Source organism: Acromyrmex echinatior, unplaced genomic scaffold (genome assembly GCF_024713525.1).
Source record: "Acromyrmex echinatior isolate Ae372 unplaced genomic scaffold, ASM2471352v2 Scaffold42, whole genome shotgun sequence".
Classification (NCBI taxonomy): domain Eukaryota; kingdom Metazoa; phylum Arthropoda; class Insecta; order Hymenoptera; family Formicidae; genus Acromyrmex; species Acromyrmex echinatior.
This window is the reverse complement of record NW_028259075.1, coordinates 25,173-45,544: the sequence shown is the minus strand read 5'-3', so window position 1 is coordinate 45,544 and position 20,372 is coordinate 25,173. Positions and strand designations below refer to the sequence as shown.

Genomic DNA, 20,372 nt, shown 5'->3' with positions numbered 1-20,372 from the left:
TTTTATTATCGATTTCTTGGGACATCTCATATTAGGAGTACAATTTTTTGACTTTGCGATTTGCTCACTTTTCATATTTCTTTAATTTATAAAAAAAATAAAATTTGAATTAAATTTTACATAACATTATCTTAAAGCTTATTAAATTCCCTTCAAAATGACCTATTATTTTTTTTATTCTGCACATAGATTTCTAGCATTTACCTAAAATAAACTCAGTATCTCATAATAAGAACCTTTCCTCTATAAATTAATTCGCTTCAACGTTTACGCGATTCATTTCAAATAACTAATACGTATTATCAATTATTTGAAATGAATCATAAACGTTGATAAGCGAATTAATTTATATATATATATATATATATATATATATATATATATACATATATATATACATATACATATACATATACATATACATATATATACATATATATATATATATATATATATATTATTAATGCGGATAGTCGTTTATCTATATATTCGTAAATATGTTTATGTCTAAAAGATGTTTTATGATTTATAACGTTCACTTCAATTTTCTATTCGGAATAATTATAGTATTTTGTAATCGTTCTGAATAGAATCTGACTAAAACATGCAATTTTACATGCAGTGAAATATTTGAAGAAAGAAAAAAGAATATATAATATTAAAATATGTGTACAATATACAAAATATACAATATATACAATATATACAATATATACAATATATACAATATATACAATATATACAATATTATGTATAATATTGTAGATATTTTATAAATGTACGTAAATATATATAACATATACAATAAATGTAATAACAAATTACAAATACAACAACATATAAACACACACAAAATGAATATTAAAATATATATATCAAAATGCACTACGCATAAAATTACTATATAGAATTGAATAATTTATTTAAAAATAAAATTAGATTCTATTTCCTGTAATCTATTAGTAAAAATTAGAGATTATCCAAGTCAGATTTAAAGTTTATGAAAATTTGCACAAATTTTAATGAACTTTAAATCATTCTTTTCTTCAATGCATTTGGAACGGGTTCGTATCTATATATTTTGAAGTTATTCGTTTATTCTCGACACATTCCTCGAGCATTCAGATTGTCCTCTCCTTACATCTCTGCGTGATCGGGGGCCCAAAGTCTTTTGGAGTTCCACAGTGATGCTAACTCCACACTCGCTTGCAGCACGGTTAATAGCATGAAGAGGGCATAGACATACAACGCATGCGCAAATTCACGAATATAGACTTATTGTAGTAGTATATGTATCTTCTTATACCCTCTTGGAGTTCACATCATTAGTTCCCAAGCAGCTAGGTGAGTCTACCGACGTGATCGGACGTGTTGTTACACGTCATCATTTTTGGAATATGTGACCTATTTCGAACGCGCATTGAGTTTATGTTACTCTTTTAGACTTTCGTATTTTGCATATTATTTTTATTACTCACCGCATAAGTGGCATTTTCGATTCTGGCGTATCGATTTTGTTAGAGTCAAGGTCATTCTCACGCGAAGAACAAGTTCCACAGGCAGACACGATTTCTTTTTCTGGAGTTCTTCGGACGGAGTTTAAAAGCGAGCACGTAACGACAGTGCACTTTGCTTCATCACAACCGGTGTACTTTGTTTCACATTATGCGATTTCATAATGAAAACGATCTCTAATTTGCGTGTTCTGTGGTTTCAATTTAATGTTTCTTCTTTATTATTTTCCTTTCGAGTGTAACAATATCAGTTCTGAAGAACCACTCGACTGTGGTGGACGCGTTTCGGCTCGAGTATTACAAATTTACATATTTTTGAAAGTGTTGCCGACTTTGACTTAGCATTGAACTTTTCGTAGCCATCTCGTGATTTTGGATAACCCGTTCAGTCATCTTAACGCACGTCCGTGCGGCGTGACGATGCCATAGACGCAAGCCCGGTGTCCGTGAAGGCTTCGCCATTTTTGCGTTTTTTTGTTTTTTTTTGTTTTATATCTCATTAAGACGTGATCTGACCGTATCGACTTCCGTTTATTATTTCGGGAGGCGGGAGTTATTAACCAAAAGAAGAAGAGGATAACAACATTGAAAATGATCGACTCCTTTTCTTTCTTTGTACGTTGGATTTCCTTTAGCTATTCTTTATTATGGCAAAATATCACTAAAACTAACAAGGCAAACATTTATTCGAAAATTCATGCGACGATATGACGATAATTTTTTATCATTTCTTCATATGATACAATTTATCTGTATGTGGTTTATAAATAATTCGTCTCCTGTCCTTTTCTCTCCATGTTGAAGCACTTGATAATAATACGCATTTCTATATGTGATCTTTCTACGACTGCGTTCATTATAATTGCAAATGAATTATTGACAGTTAGATCAATGCAATTTTTATAAGTTTGCATTTGTATTGTAATCTTATAACAAAACGATGTTTAAAAACACAAGACTTACAGACATTAGTGAATGCAAAAAGCAGATACTTAAAGAAAAATCTTATTTTTTTAAGAAAATAAACGTTAATTCATTAACAAAGAATAAAAAGATGTATATTTCTCAAAATTATTTTATCTAAAAAGATGTGTAACAATTAAATTATCTTGATAATTAATATTATCTTAATATTTAATATGTATAATATGTATAATTAAATGTACGCCGCGTAAGGTTAAAGATTACTAATATATTTCTCTCTCTGTTATCGATTTTGTTAAAACTTCTACTCTGCATACAAAAGTCGACTCAAATCGTTTCATGTCGCAATTCTTTAATCTTTTTCTTTTAATTAGAGGGTCTCTACAATGAATGGAATCTTTGTTTAGAAATAAAAAGAAAAAAATACAGTAATGTATTTGAGTTCTGCTTTTGATTTAAAAGTTCTCTTGAATCTGAAAGAAAAAAAAAGAGATATTAACGAGCAGCGTGTGTCACGATAACCTTTATTGACATAATTTTTTTATCACATGATCTTAAATATCGAAGGAGAATTAAAAAATAAGTTACGTATTTGAGATATAGAAAATGAAAAATAAATAAATATAGGTATTGTCACGTTTGCCGATCATGCCGCCGTATAATCTGTCACACAGCACTACTCGAACTTATGTACGGAATAACTGAAACCGGTTTTACTGAAAAAAGTTTAATAACAATAAGACTTTTTTTAAAATCCCAGACATCATTTTTTCCCATACAACAATATTAATAAAATATTCACAAAATATTTGTAAATATTTATAAGACTTGTTTTAAATATTTTGTAAATATTTATGATTACATGCATCATAAATATGTATTATAAATATTCTGAAATATTTATTGTAAATGTTATGAAAAATAAATTTAATAAATAAAATATTATAATACAAATAAAAAATACTTATTAGAAATATTTATTTATATTTATTATAAATATTATAAGAAATATGTATAAAATATTTATATGTATAAATATTTTATACATATTTCTTAAAATATTTATACATATAAAAAAAATAAGTAAGAATAAATATTTACCATCAATATTCTGTTCTGTCTGGGATTTATCTTTTTTACGAATTACATCACGATCCAATTTGATATCTACCTTTTTTAAAACAATAATAATATTCTTTTTAAAAAAAGTATTTATATATTTTTTTAAAAGTATACTTTTTAAAAAAAATATATTCTTTTTAAAAGTCAGCCTTCAGATTAAATTCGTTGCTTCCTTGTTTTCGATTACAGATTGAATGAAGCTCACTCTATTTTTTCTCAAAAAGGAATTTTTCAACTTGCAGTTATTTTACAATTGCTCGGATTTGAGGAACTCTATCTAGCATAATGCCTTACTATCAGCTTAATTATCGATTATAATCAAGATTTGCAACGTTATCTAAAAATAACTCGTTACCGTCACTCAAAATGTAACGAGTCGTTACTTTTTCGTTATTTTTTTTTCTTGATACTAATAGAATATTGTATTACATAGCATTTTTCAATGTCAGAACTTGAGCACATTAAAGCCGTTGTACACAACTCTAATCTAAATGTAAAAATGAGATAGCTGAGAGGATAAAATATCTAAAGTATATTTTATCAAATAATATGATAAAATGTACTGAGGACTTTGCAGTTTAACTCATTTCTATATTTTTATTAACCATACATCTTTGCGTTGATTGGCTTTACAGCGGCTTTAAAGTGACACTGAATGCTCATTAATTCTGCCAATGAAAAACACTATTCCATGCAGATTTTTGTAGTAACTACAAAAAAGAAAGATTTATATTTAGTAGAAGAAAAAACTAAAAAAATTAATAAATATGTATACATATTATAACTAATCTGTGCTTCGCGGGTTTTCTTCATGTCTTGGTCCATTCTTGATGTACCAACGTTTCGTGGGCCTTGCAGTCCACTTCATCAGGGCGAGGAGCAGCCTGATACGATGAGTATCAGGCTGCTCCTCGCCCTGATGAAGTGGACTGCAAGGCCCACGAAACGTTGGTACATCAAGAATGGACCAAGACATGAAGAAAACCCGCGAAGCACAGATTAGTTATATAGAAAGCACCCATGGAAGCATCAAGAAGATGTATACATATATATATATATATATATTAGGTGTTGGAATTAATTCGTAGCGTTTTACAAGTGATGGGAAGTACTTTCATTAATGTATTTTTTAATGCTCATGTGAAATAAATAACATTCTTTCATTAAAAACGCTACGAATTAATTCCAACACCTAATATATATATGTATATATATTCGTATATGTACAGTGAGAGCAAAAAGTATTCGTATAAGGAAATTTTTTATAAAAAAAGTTTTATTTTAGGAAATAAATATTAATTAGCAATTTTATGCAATGAATGAATACATTCTGTTCTTACATTGACAAACGAGTTTCGCATATATTCTTGATTTTAAAAGCTAAATTTCTCAACTGTACAAATACTTTTTCAGCAATCAAACATTACAATTTTTCCGCTTATTTTTCAGATATATCTTCTATAATTAATACATATTAATATATTTTTTATGAACAAATTGTTAATTACACAGCAAGAAATGATGGTCAAATAAACGTCGAATCAAAGTCATATTGGTATTGAAATCATCACATCGATGTTGATTCAACTTCAATTCGATGACTCATTTCTCGCTCAATAATATTTATTTTTTAAAAAAGTTCTTTTACAAAATATTTTCTCTGTACGAATACATTTTGCATTCATTGTATATACGCTCTACTGATGATTAAAATTATTACGTAAATAGAAATAAAGTAACGATAAAAATAACTAGTGAAATCGTTACCATTATTCCAAAAATTTAACTGCGTTGCCATGAACGTTATTCATAAGAAAATGTAATGTCATTATTCAAACGTTACTAAAAAAAAATAACTTATAACGCCGTTACAAATAACGCGTTACTTTCGTAAACCCTGGTTATAATTATATGAAAACTAGTCTTACGATTATCCCTACGATAATTAAATATGTCACGAAGATTCAGTTTGCACCTGTGATGTAATTGATGACTATACTTCGTGAGTAGTTGTAATATCAGTCTCTCATTGCTAAGTCCTCAAAATCCAGTAAATCCAATAATGACTCCAGTTTGTCCATATTTAATTCTGATTTTTCTCTTCAGAAATTAAGATGTTTCTATCTCGTTATTTTGTTGCCTGTTTTTTAAAAATAGTAAAAATTGTAAAATTATATTAATTTTAATGAAAATAAAAAATATGATTTACGTCATTAATTTTTTTCTGCTCTTCATTTGAAAAAGAATTATTTACCAAATAAAAAATTAGGGAAAAATGAATAAAAAGGCCACAGAATTCTATAATTTTAAAATAAAATAAAAGAATTTCTTTCTCTTATCCAATATTTAGTTCAAGAGATTTTCAAACCTTTAAATAAACCGATTTTTTTTATAAATCATAAAAAGAATTGTAAAAGGAACGCATAAAAATTTATGAAACTGAAATATAATTACATAAGAAAACAAAATTATGTATATATTCATATGTATAAGTATTCATATGTGTAAGTATTCATATGTATAAGTTTGATAACAATGTGAACATTTTGTTTGCAGAAGTATTTTCAAATCACCGTAGATAAGTGTAATTAAGTATGGATTTATTCGTAATTATCGGACTCTTATTCGTAGTCTACTATTCCGTCTATCTCATTCTTCCCTCCTTCTTGGATTGCGACATACTGCTCGCTTTTAAGGAAAAGTACGGCAAATCTGTATGTAAGTATATTTTTGCACAATGCTGAAAAATAGCAAAGAATTTTCTTTAGTCAACTTTTCATCAGTCACAAGTAAAATCACATAGATACCAGGTCTATTTGTCTATCTATGAAAATTTTCCTCCGTCCAGTAAATAAAAATTTACATACAATTTGTTAATAAATAAATAAACATGAAACATCCAATAATATTATCTTTATTTATAGAAAAAGAACTGTCGGAATGCAAAATAGTCTGTAAAGATAATATATAATTGAATGTTAGTTTTGTTTGTTTCTTAAATAAATTTTTGTGTATCACTGGACTGAAGAGAATCTTTATATCATTATTTATTCAATAATCTAATTCTAATTAAAAATGTACAATAAATATTAACATAATAAAAATTATTGTAATTTTTATTATATTATTATTGTATAATTTAATTTGTTGTCTATTTTTTTATTACAAGTAGTTCTCCTGAAATCTGTCACAAATTATAAATCATTCAGAGTAAATAAACGAACATATTTTCGTTATCATAGCTTCGTTGAAAGGCAAGACAGTATGGATAACAGGTGCATCTACCGGTATTGGAGAACATTTAGCTTACGTGTTAGCCAAAGCGGGCTGCAAATTAATCTTGTCCGCTCGGAGAGTCGCTGAATTAGAACGAGTGAAGAAAACGTGTTTGGAAGGTACAACTGACTCGCGTCTCGCAAACTCTTCTATAAAAGATCTTTCCCGCGCTATGTTAATGATCTTCGTCGACTGTTTTAATTAATTGATGTGATTTCTTTCGATAATTCTAAATAGAATTACATTAAGTTAGTGTCGTTAACTCACTATTATTTGATGAGTTCAAGACGACTAGGTATGCTTACCGAACGATTGAATATGCTTGATTGGATCTACAATCAATTATGCTCATTTGCTCGGCAAGCAGGCTAGTCGCTTGTCAACTTGAACCAGAGTTAGTAAAGACTAATGTTTTTTTTAAGAATAAAATGTATTGTTTTTTTCTTAAATATGTTTTTAATGCTTCAAATATGCTTTACAGTACTATAAAAGAAAAAAACATATGTAAAACATATTAAAAACATCAATTAAGCGTGTTTTAAACTGTTTGAAATACATGTTTTAAAACATGTTTTTATCAACCCTGACTTGAACGTGCCCATTGTTATCCACTTTGACCCTGCGTACAATAGAAGGAATAAGGAATTAAGAATAAAGAATAAACGATTTCAATCTATCAGAAACGTATATTCTGATGTATCTGACTTCTGATAGGTTGAAATCGTTTATTCTTTATTCCTTTTCTTTCATAAATGTTCCTTTGCAGAGAATAGAAACTTAACCGACAATGATGTGGAAATTTATCCTATGGATGTGCTTGATTTGGACTTGCACGAAAAAGCATTCGAACATGTAATCAATAAATTCGGCAAGGTAGATTTAGCAATTTTAGCATACTATATTTTTTGTGTTAATAAAAATCATCAATCTTTTAATTAAAATTCTATTGCATGCCTCTGTTATATTTATCGCTCTTATTATTATTTATTATCGATATATATTAATCGAAAATCTTATTATCTCTGTGATGAAAATTTTTCTGAAAATTTTTGTACAAATACTTTTCAGAAATACTGAGAAAGTCTATATCTTTTCTTAGAATCTTTCGTATATATGAATACTGAAATGTTCTAAGATTTCTTATTTTATAAGATTTCATCAGAAATTATAGAATGAGACATCTTAGAAATATACAAATATTTTAGAATTCATATACTGAGAAAAAAATCAAATAAATAATTTAATTTAATCAAATGAAAATGAAATTTTTCAGTATTTTTGCTGAAGTGTTTCAATTTGTATTAGGTGTTGGAATTAATTCGTAGCGTTTTTAATGAAAGAATGTTATTTATTTCACATGAGCATTAAAAAATACATTAATGAAAGTACTTCCCATCACTTGTAAAACGCTACGAATTAATTCCAACACCTAATATAAAAAAAATCTAAGAAATTTTATATAAAATTATTCAGAAATTTAGAGAAAAAATTCTAAGAAAAAATTTCATCAAGGATATGTTTCTACGTTTAGTTAGACATACTCGTCAACAATGCTGGCCGTAGTCAAAGAGCAAAATGGGAAAACATCGAGATAGCGGTTGATAAAGAAATGTTCAACTTGAATGTATTCTCCATCTTGTCCTTGAGCAGAATAGTAGTGAAACACTTTTTGAAAATAGGCAAAGGTCAAATCGTCAATACCTCGAGTTTAGCAGGAATTGTACCCGTACCGATGTCGGCGACGTACTGTGGCACTAAACATGCCTTACATGTAAATAGTTTTAAGATATCATCTTCTTTCGTTGAAAAAATTATTCGCAACTTCACTTAAAATGCTTTACTATATATTTTTATAGGGTTATTTCAAGCCGTTCTTCTTGGAATATCCCGATAATAATATCAGCATGACAATGGTTTGCCCGGGTCCAGTACAGACTGAATTTCTAGCAAAGAGTTTCACGGAGAAATCTGGCGAAGTATGTGTCATAAAAGTGCTTATCTATATCCGAATGTTTGTGTAGAAAATTTGTGACATGAGACATGAAAATATTACATAACTGCATGATAGTGATACGGAAAGATATATTAAATGTGTAAAATACAATTTTATATACACCTTTTTTTCTAAAACGCTTTGTTATAATAATATATATAAACTCGTTTGTAGATTTTTATTAATTAATTTTTTATTAATGATGGAAAAATTTATAATTGCAAGAGACTTTTCATTCAGTTTAACTCACTTTACTTGCCCACGAAAAGTAGCATTTTGTTACCACCTGTATATGTGTACATAATATTAAACAATTAACTATCACATTACAGCAATACATATTATGTATTGCTAATTGCTGATCACACTTTATGATTTTGTTTAGAATTACGGTGTAACAACGGACATATCTAAAAACAAAATCAGCGTGGAACGTTGTGCAATTTTAATGGGCGTCGCGATTGCAAATGAACTGGACGAAGTGTGGATTTCCACGGCGTCTTCGTTACGACTCGTATACATGACTTATTGTTTTCCGAATTTTGCAAAATGGTATGTGTCTACATAATTCTATCATGTACGTTAATATCAGTTTCTACTATGTAGATTAATTTTAATCTCGATTTAACTTACTTTTTATTTTTTCCTAAGTATTATTTTATTTTAATTCTAAGTATTAGAAAACAATAAAGAATAAATGTGTATTTAACTGAGATTAAAGTTATTCTATATAGAATATATATATATATATATATATATATATATATAAAAGTAGATATAAATAGAAAAAGTTCGTTTACTCTTTTTCTATAGAATTCTTAGATTCATCTTATATAACTGATCTATAACTGACAATCCGTTACGATAGAATCTATCGATAATTCTATCTTTCAAGATAGAAAAATTTGTCAATTTATGGAAAATATTTATAAGAATCATAGTATATACTATGCATATAGAGAATACACATTTAAACGAAATCGAATTTTATTTAAAATTACAGAATGTCTAAAATAGACTTTACCTAGGTTGTAATGGCTGCGTTCAGAAAAATCAATTTTTCAAGTATTATAAGATTCTTTAATTTGATTGATTCTTGTTTTTAGTTCCTCATAGATCTAAATAAACAAATCATATTAAAGAATTTTATAATAGTTGCAAAATTGCATTTTCTGCTGAACGCAGCCATTAATGTTGAACAAGGTAAACGAATTTTTTGTTCAATTTAAATATTATCGCGTTTAATTGTTTTATGTTTTTTTTATAAAGGATTATAAAGAATTTAGGTCTGAAATACCTACAAAAACTACGAGATGCTAATGCCTCCAAAAAGGATTAATCGCCATGATTATCAGTGAATATTCTAATGTCAACAGCAACTATATTTTTGTCATGTTTTGTCAATATATTCTTCACATAAGCGCTTTAAGATTTTTATATAATGTATATATTAAACATAATAAGAAAATAAAACAGATGTAAACAGATTAACTGATATCCATTAAGTGATCGCTCATTTGTTACTTAATTAAAAATTGTAAAAACTTTTCTTGGTTGCTTGTAAAAATGAATGGAAATATAAAAGGGAAAACATATTTTTATTCCTTTACAATCAGTTATTGTATCAAAATTGCATTACAAAATTAAAATAGAAAATATTTTATTTTCTAAAAAATTCGTTTTTTGAATTATGTCGCTGATGTAACGAATGAGCGATATATTGATTTTTTAAATCACTTTATTACTCATTATAGCTCTACTCTTCGATTAAAGAAAAGAATGTACTTTGACAACTTTGTTATATTTTTTTACATGTACATCTACATACATTTGTTTTACCATTTATCAGATTTATGTCGATTCTGCATTTTGTATCATCTGTTCTCTCGCCCGTTTCCCTCTCATGATAGCTTCTTTGAATAACGAGCAATAAAGTTGAATAGCGCACAGAGAATCGTCGTTTCCAGGCACTGGATACGTTATAAGATTTGGATTGCAGTTCGTGTCGACTATGCCAACACTGGGTATGCACATCTTAGCTGTGTGTCTCACTGCTACGTGCTCAGCCATAACTGTGTCCAGAGTACTGAGAAAGATACACAGGTCCGGCAACCGTGTCGTCGCCTTGAACTGATTCCTCGAATTCGGGAACAGCCCTTGTCGCCAAAATCTCGTCTGTGAAAACTCCTTACATTCCTTGGCCGTTTTGTCCACTAAATGCATGACCTGGGGATTGCGCGAAATAAACAGAATTATGCCGCCTCGAAAGGCGATATGAGCGGTGAAGTTCAACGCTTGTCTCAACAACTCAGCGGTTTGATCTAAATCGATTATTAAATGCCCCAGTCTAGAGCCGAATATGAATGTCTCCATATGTTCATTGAGGGAGGTCTCTTTGTGACCATAATGCACTCTCGCGTCATATAGATCCTTTACGGTAAATAGTTTGTGCACTTGGAAGAAATCTGGGTGTGTCAGTGGATCCAATGTGACTTCTGAACTTTCAGGAACATTGGACAGATCTATGTGTATGGCGAAAAATATTATATTACAAAATGTAACATTAAATTTTAATGTTACACATAAAAAATACTATTTATTAAAAATGTAACAATAAAATTTATTTTCTAGAAAACAACAGGTAAATTAAACTTTAAAAAGTGCAAATGCAAATAAGAATAAAAATATGATTAAAAATATGTTAAAATAAAATTGAAAGTGATAACTTTATTTATTTTCAAACATATGATTAAAGAAAGAAAAAATATTAAAAAAGAATAAATATTAAAATCGTTTTTAATATTCCCTTTGTTTTCTCCTTTTTAATCATCTATTTGAGAATAAAAATAAAGTCATTTTTCCAATTTTATTTTAGCTCTTAATCATTTTTTAATTCTTCTTTTCTAGAAATTGTAAATAATTATGAAGGATAAAATATTTAAGCTCAATTTATGTACAGATATGCTTGTGTGTATAAATTTACCAGATTCTAAGCTCGGTTGAGACTGAGTCGATAGTTGACATTGTCGAAGATGTGTGTCACAGATGACAGATCGCAAAAATTGCCATTCTCTTGAAACTGGAAACAAATTTTGCTGCTCAGTGTTATTGTATTAGTACATATGATGACATTTTTTTATGATAAAATAAAAAGATTACCTATAGATGAAAGTATTCGCCTCGTAAATATGGACATTGTGTATGTTGATATTAATTTTATTGTTTGCTTATACACTTTAACTCAATGTTTTAATTCAACATTAGAAAACAACAATAATTATGACAAAATTTCTTCCTTCTTTTTAAAGTAATTCCCACGACTACTAAGGAAAGTCGTCAACTTCGATTTGAGTTATACAATGCCTGAATATTATTCTAGTATTGTAACATAGTCGATTATATAATGTTCCCAATCTTTTTAATAAAATTATAGATGATTTTTACTTTCTCTCACTTTTACATTGACAAATAAGTCTGAATAAGTCAAGAGAGGTTATGTAGTTCCCTCAGTGCATGGAAAGAATAGAATATAAGAAAGGAAACTTAAAATTATGATGGCGATCGAGAAGACCACGAATAACTGGGCCCCTATTCTTGAAAAGTATCACATACAAAAATTAAAGAAATGCTATAATATATGTAACGCATACTATAGTATTTCCCTAATTTTGCGATACTTTTTAAGAATAGGGGCCCAGGGACGCAATTCCGCAACTGTTTTAAGCCAGTTCTACATTAGTTGCAAGTCGATCGCAAATTTGTTGCGACAACCAATTTGAAACTTGCATTTTGAAATCAACACTTCATATTGGCTGTCGCAACCTGCGATCAGCTTGCAACTAATATAAAACTGGCTTTACACGTCTACTGACAATTGTGTCGGTGTCGTTGCGCAGCTTTTTTACTAAATAAAATATATGCGTAACAACACCGACAACTGTCGGTAGGCATGTAAAAACAGTTACGGAATTGCGTCTCAGCAGAGGTTCTATTATATTCTTGAAAAGTATCGCATATGAAAAATTAGGGAAATACTATAGTATACGTTACATATACTATAGCACTTCTCTAGTTTTTCATATGCGATTTTTTAAGAATAGGAGCCCAGTAGATTTATTCTGTAACTCTAAGGGTGAAATTACACGGTGCGGAAAACGACTGCGGAATAGAGAATGCGTTATAGAAGCAACCAATCAGCGTTCTTCTGCGTTATTTCGAATAGCGCTGATTGGATGTTCCGCACCATCTGATTTTACCTTAACACGCATGAAAGTCGCTTAAGCGCTGGAATTGCTTGTGGCGTCGACGAAGAAGCGTTTTTAGATGTGGAAGAACTGTTATATGATCCAGGGCTTGCCGAATAAGAATAAGTAATTTAAATTTTTAATTTAATATGCAGTTAACATATAGTAATCTGAATGTAAACTTCAAACTCGTTTTTTTCAAAATCATTTTTTTCAACCTGGTTAATAGCAAACAAAAAATCTATTCGATCTATTGATTTGGTGTAAATTGCATTCTATTCAGAAAACTTACTTCTATTGGACGTAGCCGTTTTTTAATTAATAAAAATTTCACAATTTTATTCAACTTTTTTGTAATTTCCCTGCGTCTGGCTGCAGCTATATTCATTTTTTACTGTTACAATTTTTTATTTTTTGTTTCAGACAACGCATATAAGGTGCGTTTGAGGAGACACTATTCGTGCTATGGACAAACGCTATCAATGCGCCTAATTTTATAACTCATGGTTAACTCTTAACCAAAGTTCAACTTATTTTTCATCTCTTTCCAATTCTAGCATTAGAAAGAGATGAGGAATAAGTTGAATCTCAGTTAAGAGTTAATCATGAGTTGTAAAACTGGTATCCTATTTTTGAGCACATATATGTATATATAATTTTTGCATATGAAAATGAGTTTCCCGATTGATTGATTGATTGTATACGGAATTACTATTTCTGTATGCGATATTTGTTCAAAAATAGGGCCCCTAGGTTTTAATTTTAAATCACCTCAGCTTTTCCAGAATTTCTATTGGTAGATCCAATACGGTACGAGCAGCTATTTATGCAGAGATCCATTCGATAAATTTAAATCACGTGACCAGCAGATAAGAAAGCAGAGGATGTGTTATCATGTGTTATTCACTGCATAAACGAATGCATCCATCATCTTATAATATTGGGTCATCTAAAAAGTATCCGCGGTACTTTGTCACTAGATATATGACCATCAACATACATCTAGTGACAGAAAACCGCGGATACTTTTTAGATGACCCAATATTTTGGATTTTCCAATTTCCTGATAGGTCGACTGCACATAAAAGTAAAACTCCTTGTATTTTTACATCACAAATCTGAAAAAAGTTAGATAAAGTGAAGGATAAAAACTTCATTAAACCAGTTAATCCTTGAATTTATCCTTGAACCAGTTAAAAGTTAATGGGCATGTTTAGTGGACTCAACACTGAGGATGCGATTATATGTAGCGCGGTACGCAATATGCGATACAGAAACTAATTAGGTAATTATAGAAACCGCGTAAATCGTGCCGTTTGCTTCTTTTCCCTTCTATTACACGTAGCGTGGTAAACGACGCAGGCTAATGACACATAAACTTTAATATGAATTTTTTAAAATATATTAACTTATTTCTATACACATTTCATCAGTACTCTTACTTTTTCTACGGATTTACTTAATAATTGCAATTAATTCTATTAAAAAGTGCTTAGTAACGTGAATTTGTCACTGGCCCGTGTTACATGTAAGGGGTTCACATCTTGACGGAAAAGCGGAAAGCGGAAAAGCAAAATCAGCCAATCAGAACTCTAGTTGATAGTCTATAATTTCGGCTTTTTGTATTACCAATTTACTACCAATGCGAGTTCTGATTGGCCACTGCTTTTCCGCTTCCTGCTTTTCAAGATGAACGCGCCCTAAGGATGATGTCCCATGCAGCGGATCATGCGTATCGTCAATTACAGAATCATTCTCTTAGATCTGTTTGCAAATTTCGCAAGCAGATCTAAGAGAATGATTCTGTGATTGACGCACGTTCCGTTGCATGAGACATCACCCTAATAAAGTAGAAAAAAAGCAAGCGGCTGTAATTCTTATTTAAATCTAGCAAAAAAATAAAGATAAGAACCAATGACATTAAAGAATCATATAAAAGAATCACTCAACGATCATTGATCTCTTGTATATTGAAGATGCCCTTACCATCTAACAATTAAAGCGATCAAGAACAATCAGAAGTAAAGATAAACAATAACAAAAGCAAAATATTGTTAGGAAAAGTTAGAAATTTTTATTTTGCATGTACGTACTTATCAATATTTTACAAAGCTCGCAAACTGATGAACAAAAATGGCGAGAAGTTAGCGTGATCGCTAATGGTAAACATCAATATGCTATATCACAAAAATGATTTTTAAAAAAATAGAACAAATTTGTAAACATTCTTTCAACCATTCACACACACTTGGCACGTCGTTAATAAATTCGTTATGCAGATAACAGTACTGTTGCACGAGATTGATTTCTCTCAGCGAGTTTACATTTTGTTTTCCTTTGTTTTCGCCAATTCTAAGCTAATCTCAGTTACCATTGCAAGATCACAATATCTTCACTCTTCGAAATTGACAAAAGAATCTCTCACATGAATTAGAATACGCAAAATAGTTTGACCGACTGAACGCAATCACGTGTATTTATTACTTATACAAAATATCAGGATACGATCAGGAAATACTCTTAGATAACTGTACGTAAATTATAGTAAAAGTGAACTAGAGTTTTCTGGGCGTAATTCCTGAACACACACCTAATAGTGATACAATTGACTCACCGAGAAAAAGAATTGTTCGAATATTTCATCAGAATATGCAACTATAAAATATATGGTGAGTTTTTATGTAACAACAAACATACCGATGATTTCCATCCATTTCTCGTTGAGTTGCATTATTTTGTTGAAGAAAATAGACGGAATTAATTTTTGAAGCAGCCAGCTTTGCTCGCTTCATTTATAAATCTATTGATCAATTTCTCGTCCTCAAGTTTGGCGAAATTTTCTGTTTTCACTACAACTCTCATATGAATAACAGCGAACCGCAGAATTCTCTCAACTCCTAAAAAATTACCAACAGCATTCAATTATTGTACGTACATGGATACATAAGATATACAGTGAAATGTTAATAGTGACAACGTTTGACTACTTCTGTTTCATACTTCACTGCAAAGTTATAAAAGTAGACATTTGATACAGTAATTTCTTGCTTTATTCTATAAATGCACTGCTTCTTGAGATTGTCCTTACAATAAGCATTGGCCAAATCAAAAAGTTCTGTTAAAAAAAAGTTGCTTCAATTATTTAACGCATTCAGCAGATTCGACAGTTGAGTGAGCGTTCGCTGCTATTGGTGTATTCTTTCAGATCTGAAAGTGAATTTGATTGAATGATCTAGAAAAATACCAATATCAACGTGCGTTTACTCAAATATTTAGTCCGATAAATGCGTCCAATGAGTATTTAGCCCAATAATCGCTCCATAATAAACTCCACTTACCTGATACCTTCTCAAAGGCATTTATAAGATAAAATCGACTCTATTGGTGTATAAATACTTCAGGTATGCTTTGTAGACGTCATGGGAAATTTTATCAACCTTGATGACACTGTTGAGAGAGAATGTTGACATGAGCAAAAACTTGAGAAAATTTTACATAAATGACACTGATATTTATTAAGCTATTACCTTTGGTTGTTTTCTGCCCAATCATGCGCAAACATATTTCTGAAGTGTGAAGAGCAAATTGTCAAGATAATCTTGTGCACATGGATACATTTGTCGTCCACTTGTATTTTGAGATCGCTTGTTGACTATATCACAAACGAGAGAACAAGTCATTAGAAACAAATGTATATAATAGTATTATAATAGTATGATACATAAAATAATTGTCACATTTATCTAAAATCTGGAACAAACTCTATTACACTACTAATTAAAATACTCGCCCCAGTTTCGATACCTTTTTTACTTAGAAAGAAATTTCTAGAACTTTTGAAAATACTTAAGCTAATAACATAGTTAAAATAAGGTATTAATAGAAAATAATAAAATCTTAACTTCATTATAATAAGGGTGGAAACATTATCCAAACAGCCAAACATGAAGAGACAGATTTCAAGGAAAATATGCTATCAATTTTTGATATCAGAGAAATTAAACAAAATTCACTCAAAGTCTGTAATATTTGATAATGTCGATAAACTGCCGTCAGAAATAGGACAAAGCTTATTGAAATGCATTACCAATATATTGGTGGCAGGAACCGAGTAAGAACTTTTGCAACTTCTGTTTGATTTCTGTTGTCATCAGATGCCGGTGCATGCAATCTTATTCGGCTTCTGTTAATTTACTGGCGTAGTACATCAGTAAATTCTATCGATAGATATAGATAGATAGAATCTTAATACGGACATGGACAAATATAGATCTACTATAGGAATCTGATCAAATTTGCTGCCAATCTGTCAATAAACTACTAGCATTTTGCTATATGGGTACACATATGTATTGATAATAACTATGTATGCACAAGTACAAATATATTAGTAAAACTTATTTTTTTTTAGCTGAACTTCTTGCAATGTCCATTTTTTTCTTCTTTTTCTTCAATATGAAAAAAAGAGGAAAGTTGAACTGTGCAAAAAGTTTAAAAACATCTCTTTTTAAAACAGATCTCAAAGCTTTTTTTTTCAATTTTTTTCAATTGCATTTTTCCTTCTCAATATCGTATTTGTTTCATTGTATTTCGAAAATGTGAAATAAAGATACGAAATAAAGACATACAGAATCGTCGAATGCAATTCCCAAGCATCCTAATATATCCAGTTTTTCGTTCAGAATCAACGGTTTGTGCATAATGCTCGGCCCGTAGTGCGCAAAGGTGTCGTGCACATTGAAGGATGAAGTGGCGATTGGGATCGAGATGCATTCACCGCGGCAATCACCCCAAACATAGAACCGTCCTGTTTCAGTGACAGCGATGCTAATATTGTGCAGAGCCGCAATGTCGACCCATCTGATCTCTTCCGTTTGAGCGATCTGATTGGTATAATTATTGATCATACCTTTGCTTTATCTTTCCTTTTGTTATTCTATTTCCTTCAAAATAATGATAAACATAAGTCTACCATGTTTGGTGTACAGAACTCCGACTGGAGGCCGAACCCCAACTGGCCGAATTTGTTTCCACCCCAGGCGTAGATAGTCGCTTTGTCTGTGAGCACCAGCGTGTGATTTGATCCGCAAGTTACCTTGTCTGTAACAATACTGCTCAATGATTCTATTTTGCTTTGTTACCATCTTCTTCATTTACTGCTTTATCGAAAAGAGAATTACCTACAATAAGGCTTCCCGGTACACCAATCAACAACTGCGGTTTCATATTTTCATTCTCATAAGTGCCTATCCCTAATTGGCCAACGTCGTTACTGCCCCAACCATATACCTTGCCATTTTTTTTAACAGCCATGGTGAAAAAATGAGCTTAGGAAATCCATAGATACCCACCTGTCCACTATTATTTGATTCCCAGGCATACACCTTAATCAAATCAATTATTTAACTTATATGATAACAGAGGCTTATCATCGTCATACAACGATGTTTACTTACTTCATCATTATTAGTTAGAATGATGGAATGTTTATTGCCGCATGCGATGTCCATGCTTCATGTTCTGACTGTCTTGAATAGTAGGGATGTTTATTAAAGTAAATGTAAGATCCATATTAAATGTTTCATTCTTCAATTGACCAATGTTGTCACACGAATATACCTTTTGCAAACATTATTATCATTGACTCTAATATCTCATAAATGCATCTATTAATTTGGCGATTTCATAAAACTTTTGATGATTATTTTAGAATTGCTGGATGCATGAATGAAAAATGATAAAGTAGAGAAATTCAAACATCAATTTTTTTGTATATAAGCATCCCCTCTTCCATAGCAAAAAAACTTCATAGTGACCTAGAATGTAAGAACCAATCAATTGTAGTCGAGTATTCCTGTTACAGTCGAACGACAGGGGAATTAGTTGGTTGGTTCTTACATTCTGATCCGGTTTAAACTCTCGGAAACTAGACCAGTGATAAGTTATAATAGACTCACAATAACTTCATAAGCAAGTTGTGATGTCACTATACTTTACAGTCCATCTACGGTGGTGAATGAAATGACTATGCTTTGTGAAGCTTGTAATCACATGTTGTAATCATACACTGTGGTAGGAGGAACTCGAGCGAATGATCAGTTTGCACAAACTAGACTAAAATTCATTGGACTCATAATCGTTCTCTTTGTGAATGGACTATATGAAATTATCAAAAGATCACTGTAATGTCAATGGCTGCGTTCACCATGAAAAGCAGCTTCGTAACTATTGTAAAATTCTTGAATATTATTGATTTATACATTTAGATTAAGTGAGGAATTAAGGAAAGATCAATCATAATAAGGAATTTTACAACAGTTGCAAAGCTGCTTTTTCTGCTGAACGCAGCCATTATTACTTTAATCTACGTATCATCATAGAGATATTATCTGTGATAAAGCATACATTCATAGAGTCATGCTTTTATATTTTTATGGAAGACATTAACTATTTTATCACTTATTTTTCACAAGATTACCAGAATGAAACTTAATATTTAAGAAATTTATATATTTCATGAAAATTATATAGATATTAGTTCAAAGGGAATGAACAGAATTACATACATATATTTCAGTAAAGCATGTTACAAAGAGCAATTAAAAGTTCATTCCAATGTACAATTTACTAACAAATTTTTACCTCTCCTCCATTCGTGAGTGCCAACATGTGAGATCCCCTGCCATACGCAAACGTCTTTATATCTTTTCCACACAAATCCTTAATCTCCTTCAGATATAACATAGTAGAGCTTTTGTCTCTGCTCTCCAAAGCATGGAGATTGTCATTCATCAGGTATACTTTCTTATCCTTTGTTACAATTAAGGCCATTAGCGTTCCGGCAGTATAATAGGACAGCGACATCTCCACCAGAAAAGAGAACAAAAATAAATTACCGAAGATCTCATAACTCTGTAATCTCGGAAATAAATTTGCTACAGTGAACATGAAGGAGGTGCGTTACGTAGACGAGCACATATTGCTTCACGGGCTTATCTACTTTGCGAATGCTTTGTTGAGTTTTTTGGTACGATTTATCCCGTCACAGCCGACCTTTTATAATAAGTGGTCGGCAGTTGAGTGAAATAATGCTATAATCCTGTAAAAGTATAATCAATAAATGACAAATCAAAATCCGAAAAACAAAGAAGTAGTCGAACCAAAAAATCCTTATATGTGAACTTCAACACACTTTGATTATTCTGTAAATAACGCTTCGGTGAAGACGAACAGCCGCTGTCATTATTTTGCCAAAACCGAGTATAACAATGACCATATAGTCGAATGTCAGGAGCAGGA

The 20,372-nt window shown here is 30.5% G+C and overlaps 3 protein-coding genes and 1 long non-coding RNA gene across 8 annotated transcripts; 1 reads left to right on the top strand and 3 right to left on the bottom strand.

The window, feature by feature from the left end:
• The first annotated feature begins 1,243 nt into the window (after positions 1-1,243).
• Positions 1,244-10,316, top strand: LOC105149717 (dehydrogenase/reductase SDR family member 7). 2 transcript variants are annotated; one of them, XM_087416600.1, is made up of 8 exons: positions 1,244-1,344; positions 6,117-6,278; positions 6,803-6,955; positions 7,603-7,709; positions 8,368-8,607; positions 8,693-8,812; positions 9,215-9,381; positions 10,099-10,316. In XM_087416600.1, the coding sequence occupies exons 2-8, from the start codon at positions 6,155-6,157 to the stop codon at positions 10,166-10,168; spliced, it is 981 nt and encodes a 326-aa protein (XP_087272726.1). In that variant the 5' UTR covers positions 1,244-1,344; positions 6,117-6,154; the 3' UTR covers positions 10,169-10,316. The 2 variants fall into 2 exon arrangements, with proteins under 2 accessions (XP_087272726.1, XP_011060613.1); XM_011062311.2 differs by lacking the exon at positions 1,244-1,344 and adding an exon at positions 1,353-2,129.
• Positions 4,990-6,121, bottom strand: LOC105149716 (uncharacterized). Its single transcript, XR_015548427.1, has 2 exons — positions 6,015-6,121; positions 4,990-5,700 (listed from the first exon to the last, which is right to left on the bottom strand). It is a non-coding gene; the product is annotated as an uncharacterized LOC105149716 (long non-coding RNA).
• Positions 10,317-10,611: 295 nt separating the features above from the next.
• Positions 10,612-12,359, bottom strand: mRpS2 (mitochondrial ribosomal protein S2). Its single transcript, XM_011062312.2, has 3 exons — positions 11,989-12,359; positions 11,813-11,908; positions 10,612-11,351 (listed from the first exon to the last, which is right to left on the bottom strand). Exons 1-3 carry the CDS (start codon positions 12,023-12,025, stop codon positions 10,681-10,683), a joined length of 804 nt encoding a protein of 267 aa, XP_011060614.1. The 5' UTR covers positions 12,026-12,359; the 3' UTR covers positions 10,612-10,680.
• Positions 12,360-15,122: 2,763 nt separating this feature from the next.
• Positions 15,123-19,899, bottom strand: LOC105149719 (RCC1 and BTB domain-containing protein 1-like). Of its 4 annotated transcripts, XM_087416603.1 has the most exons (8): positions 19,716-19,899; positions 19,031-19,187; positions 18,530-18,692; positions 18,254-18,457; positions 18,046-18,173; positions 17,702-17,956; positions 16,601-16,725; positions 15,123-16,520 (listed from the first exon to the last, which is right to left on the bottom strand). In XM_087416603.1, exons 4-8 carry the CDS (start codon positions 18,384-18,386, stop codon positions 16,433-16,435), a joined length of 729 nt encoding a protein of 242 aa, XP_087272729.1. In that variant the 5' UTR covers positions 18,387-18,457; positions 18,530-18,692; positions 19,031-19,187; positions 19,716-19,899; the 3' UTR covers positions 15,123-16,432. The 4 variants fall into 4 exon arrangements, 2 of the variants coding, with proteins under 2 accessions (XP_087272729.1, XP_087272728.1); XM_087416602.1 differs by lacking the exon at positions 19,031-19,187; XR_015548425.1 differs by lacking the exons at positions 15,123-16,520; positions 19,031-19,187 and adding an exon at positions 17,161-17,290.
• Positions 19,900-20,372: the final 473 nt, after the last annotated feature.

Bases quoted from the DNA above. Each gene is read 5' to 3' on its own strand.
- mRpS2 (XM_011062312.2), bottom strand. From the start codon at position 12,025: ATGTCCATATTTACGAGGCGAATACTTTCATCTATAG. The intron at 11,909-11,988 runs GTAATCTTTTTA...ATTTGTTTCCAG, and splicing joins GCGAATACTTTCATCTATAG to TTTCAAGAGAATGGCAATTT. The intron at 11,352-11,812 runs GTAAATTTATAC...CCATACACATAG, and splicing joins TCAACCGAGCTTAGAATCTG to ATCTGTCCAATGTTCCTGAA.
- LOC105149719 (XM_087416603.1), bottom strand. From the start codon at position 18,386: ATGGCTGTTAAAAAAAATGGCAAGGTATATGGTTGGGGCAGTAACGAC. The intron at 18,174-18,253 runs GTAATTCTCTTT...GTATTGTTACAG, and splicing joins ACCGGGAAGCCTTATTGTAG to ACAAGGTAACTTGCGGATCA. The intron at 17,957-18,045 runs GTAGACTTATGT...TATACCAATCAG, and splicing joins AGTTCTGTACACCAAACATG to ATCGCTCAAACGGAAGAGAT.
- LOC105149717 (XM_087416600.1), top strand. From the start codon at position 6,155: ATGGATTTATTCGTAATTATCGGACTCTTATTCGTAGTCTACTATTCC. The intron at 8,608-8,692 runs GTAAATAGTTTT...ATATTTTTATAG, and splicing joins GCACTAAACATGCCTTACAT to GGTTATTTCAAGCCGTTCTT. The intron at 8,813-9,214 runs GTATGTGTCATA...GATTTTGTTTAG, and splicing joins TCACGGAGAAATCTGGCGAA to AATTACGGTGTAACAACGGA.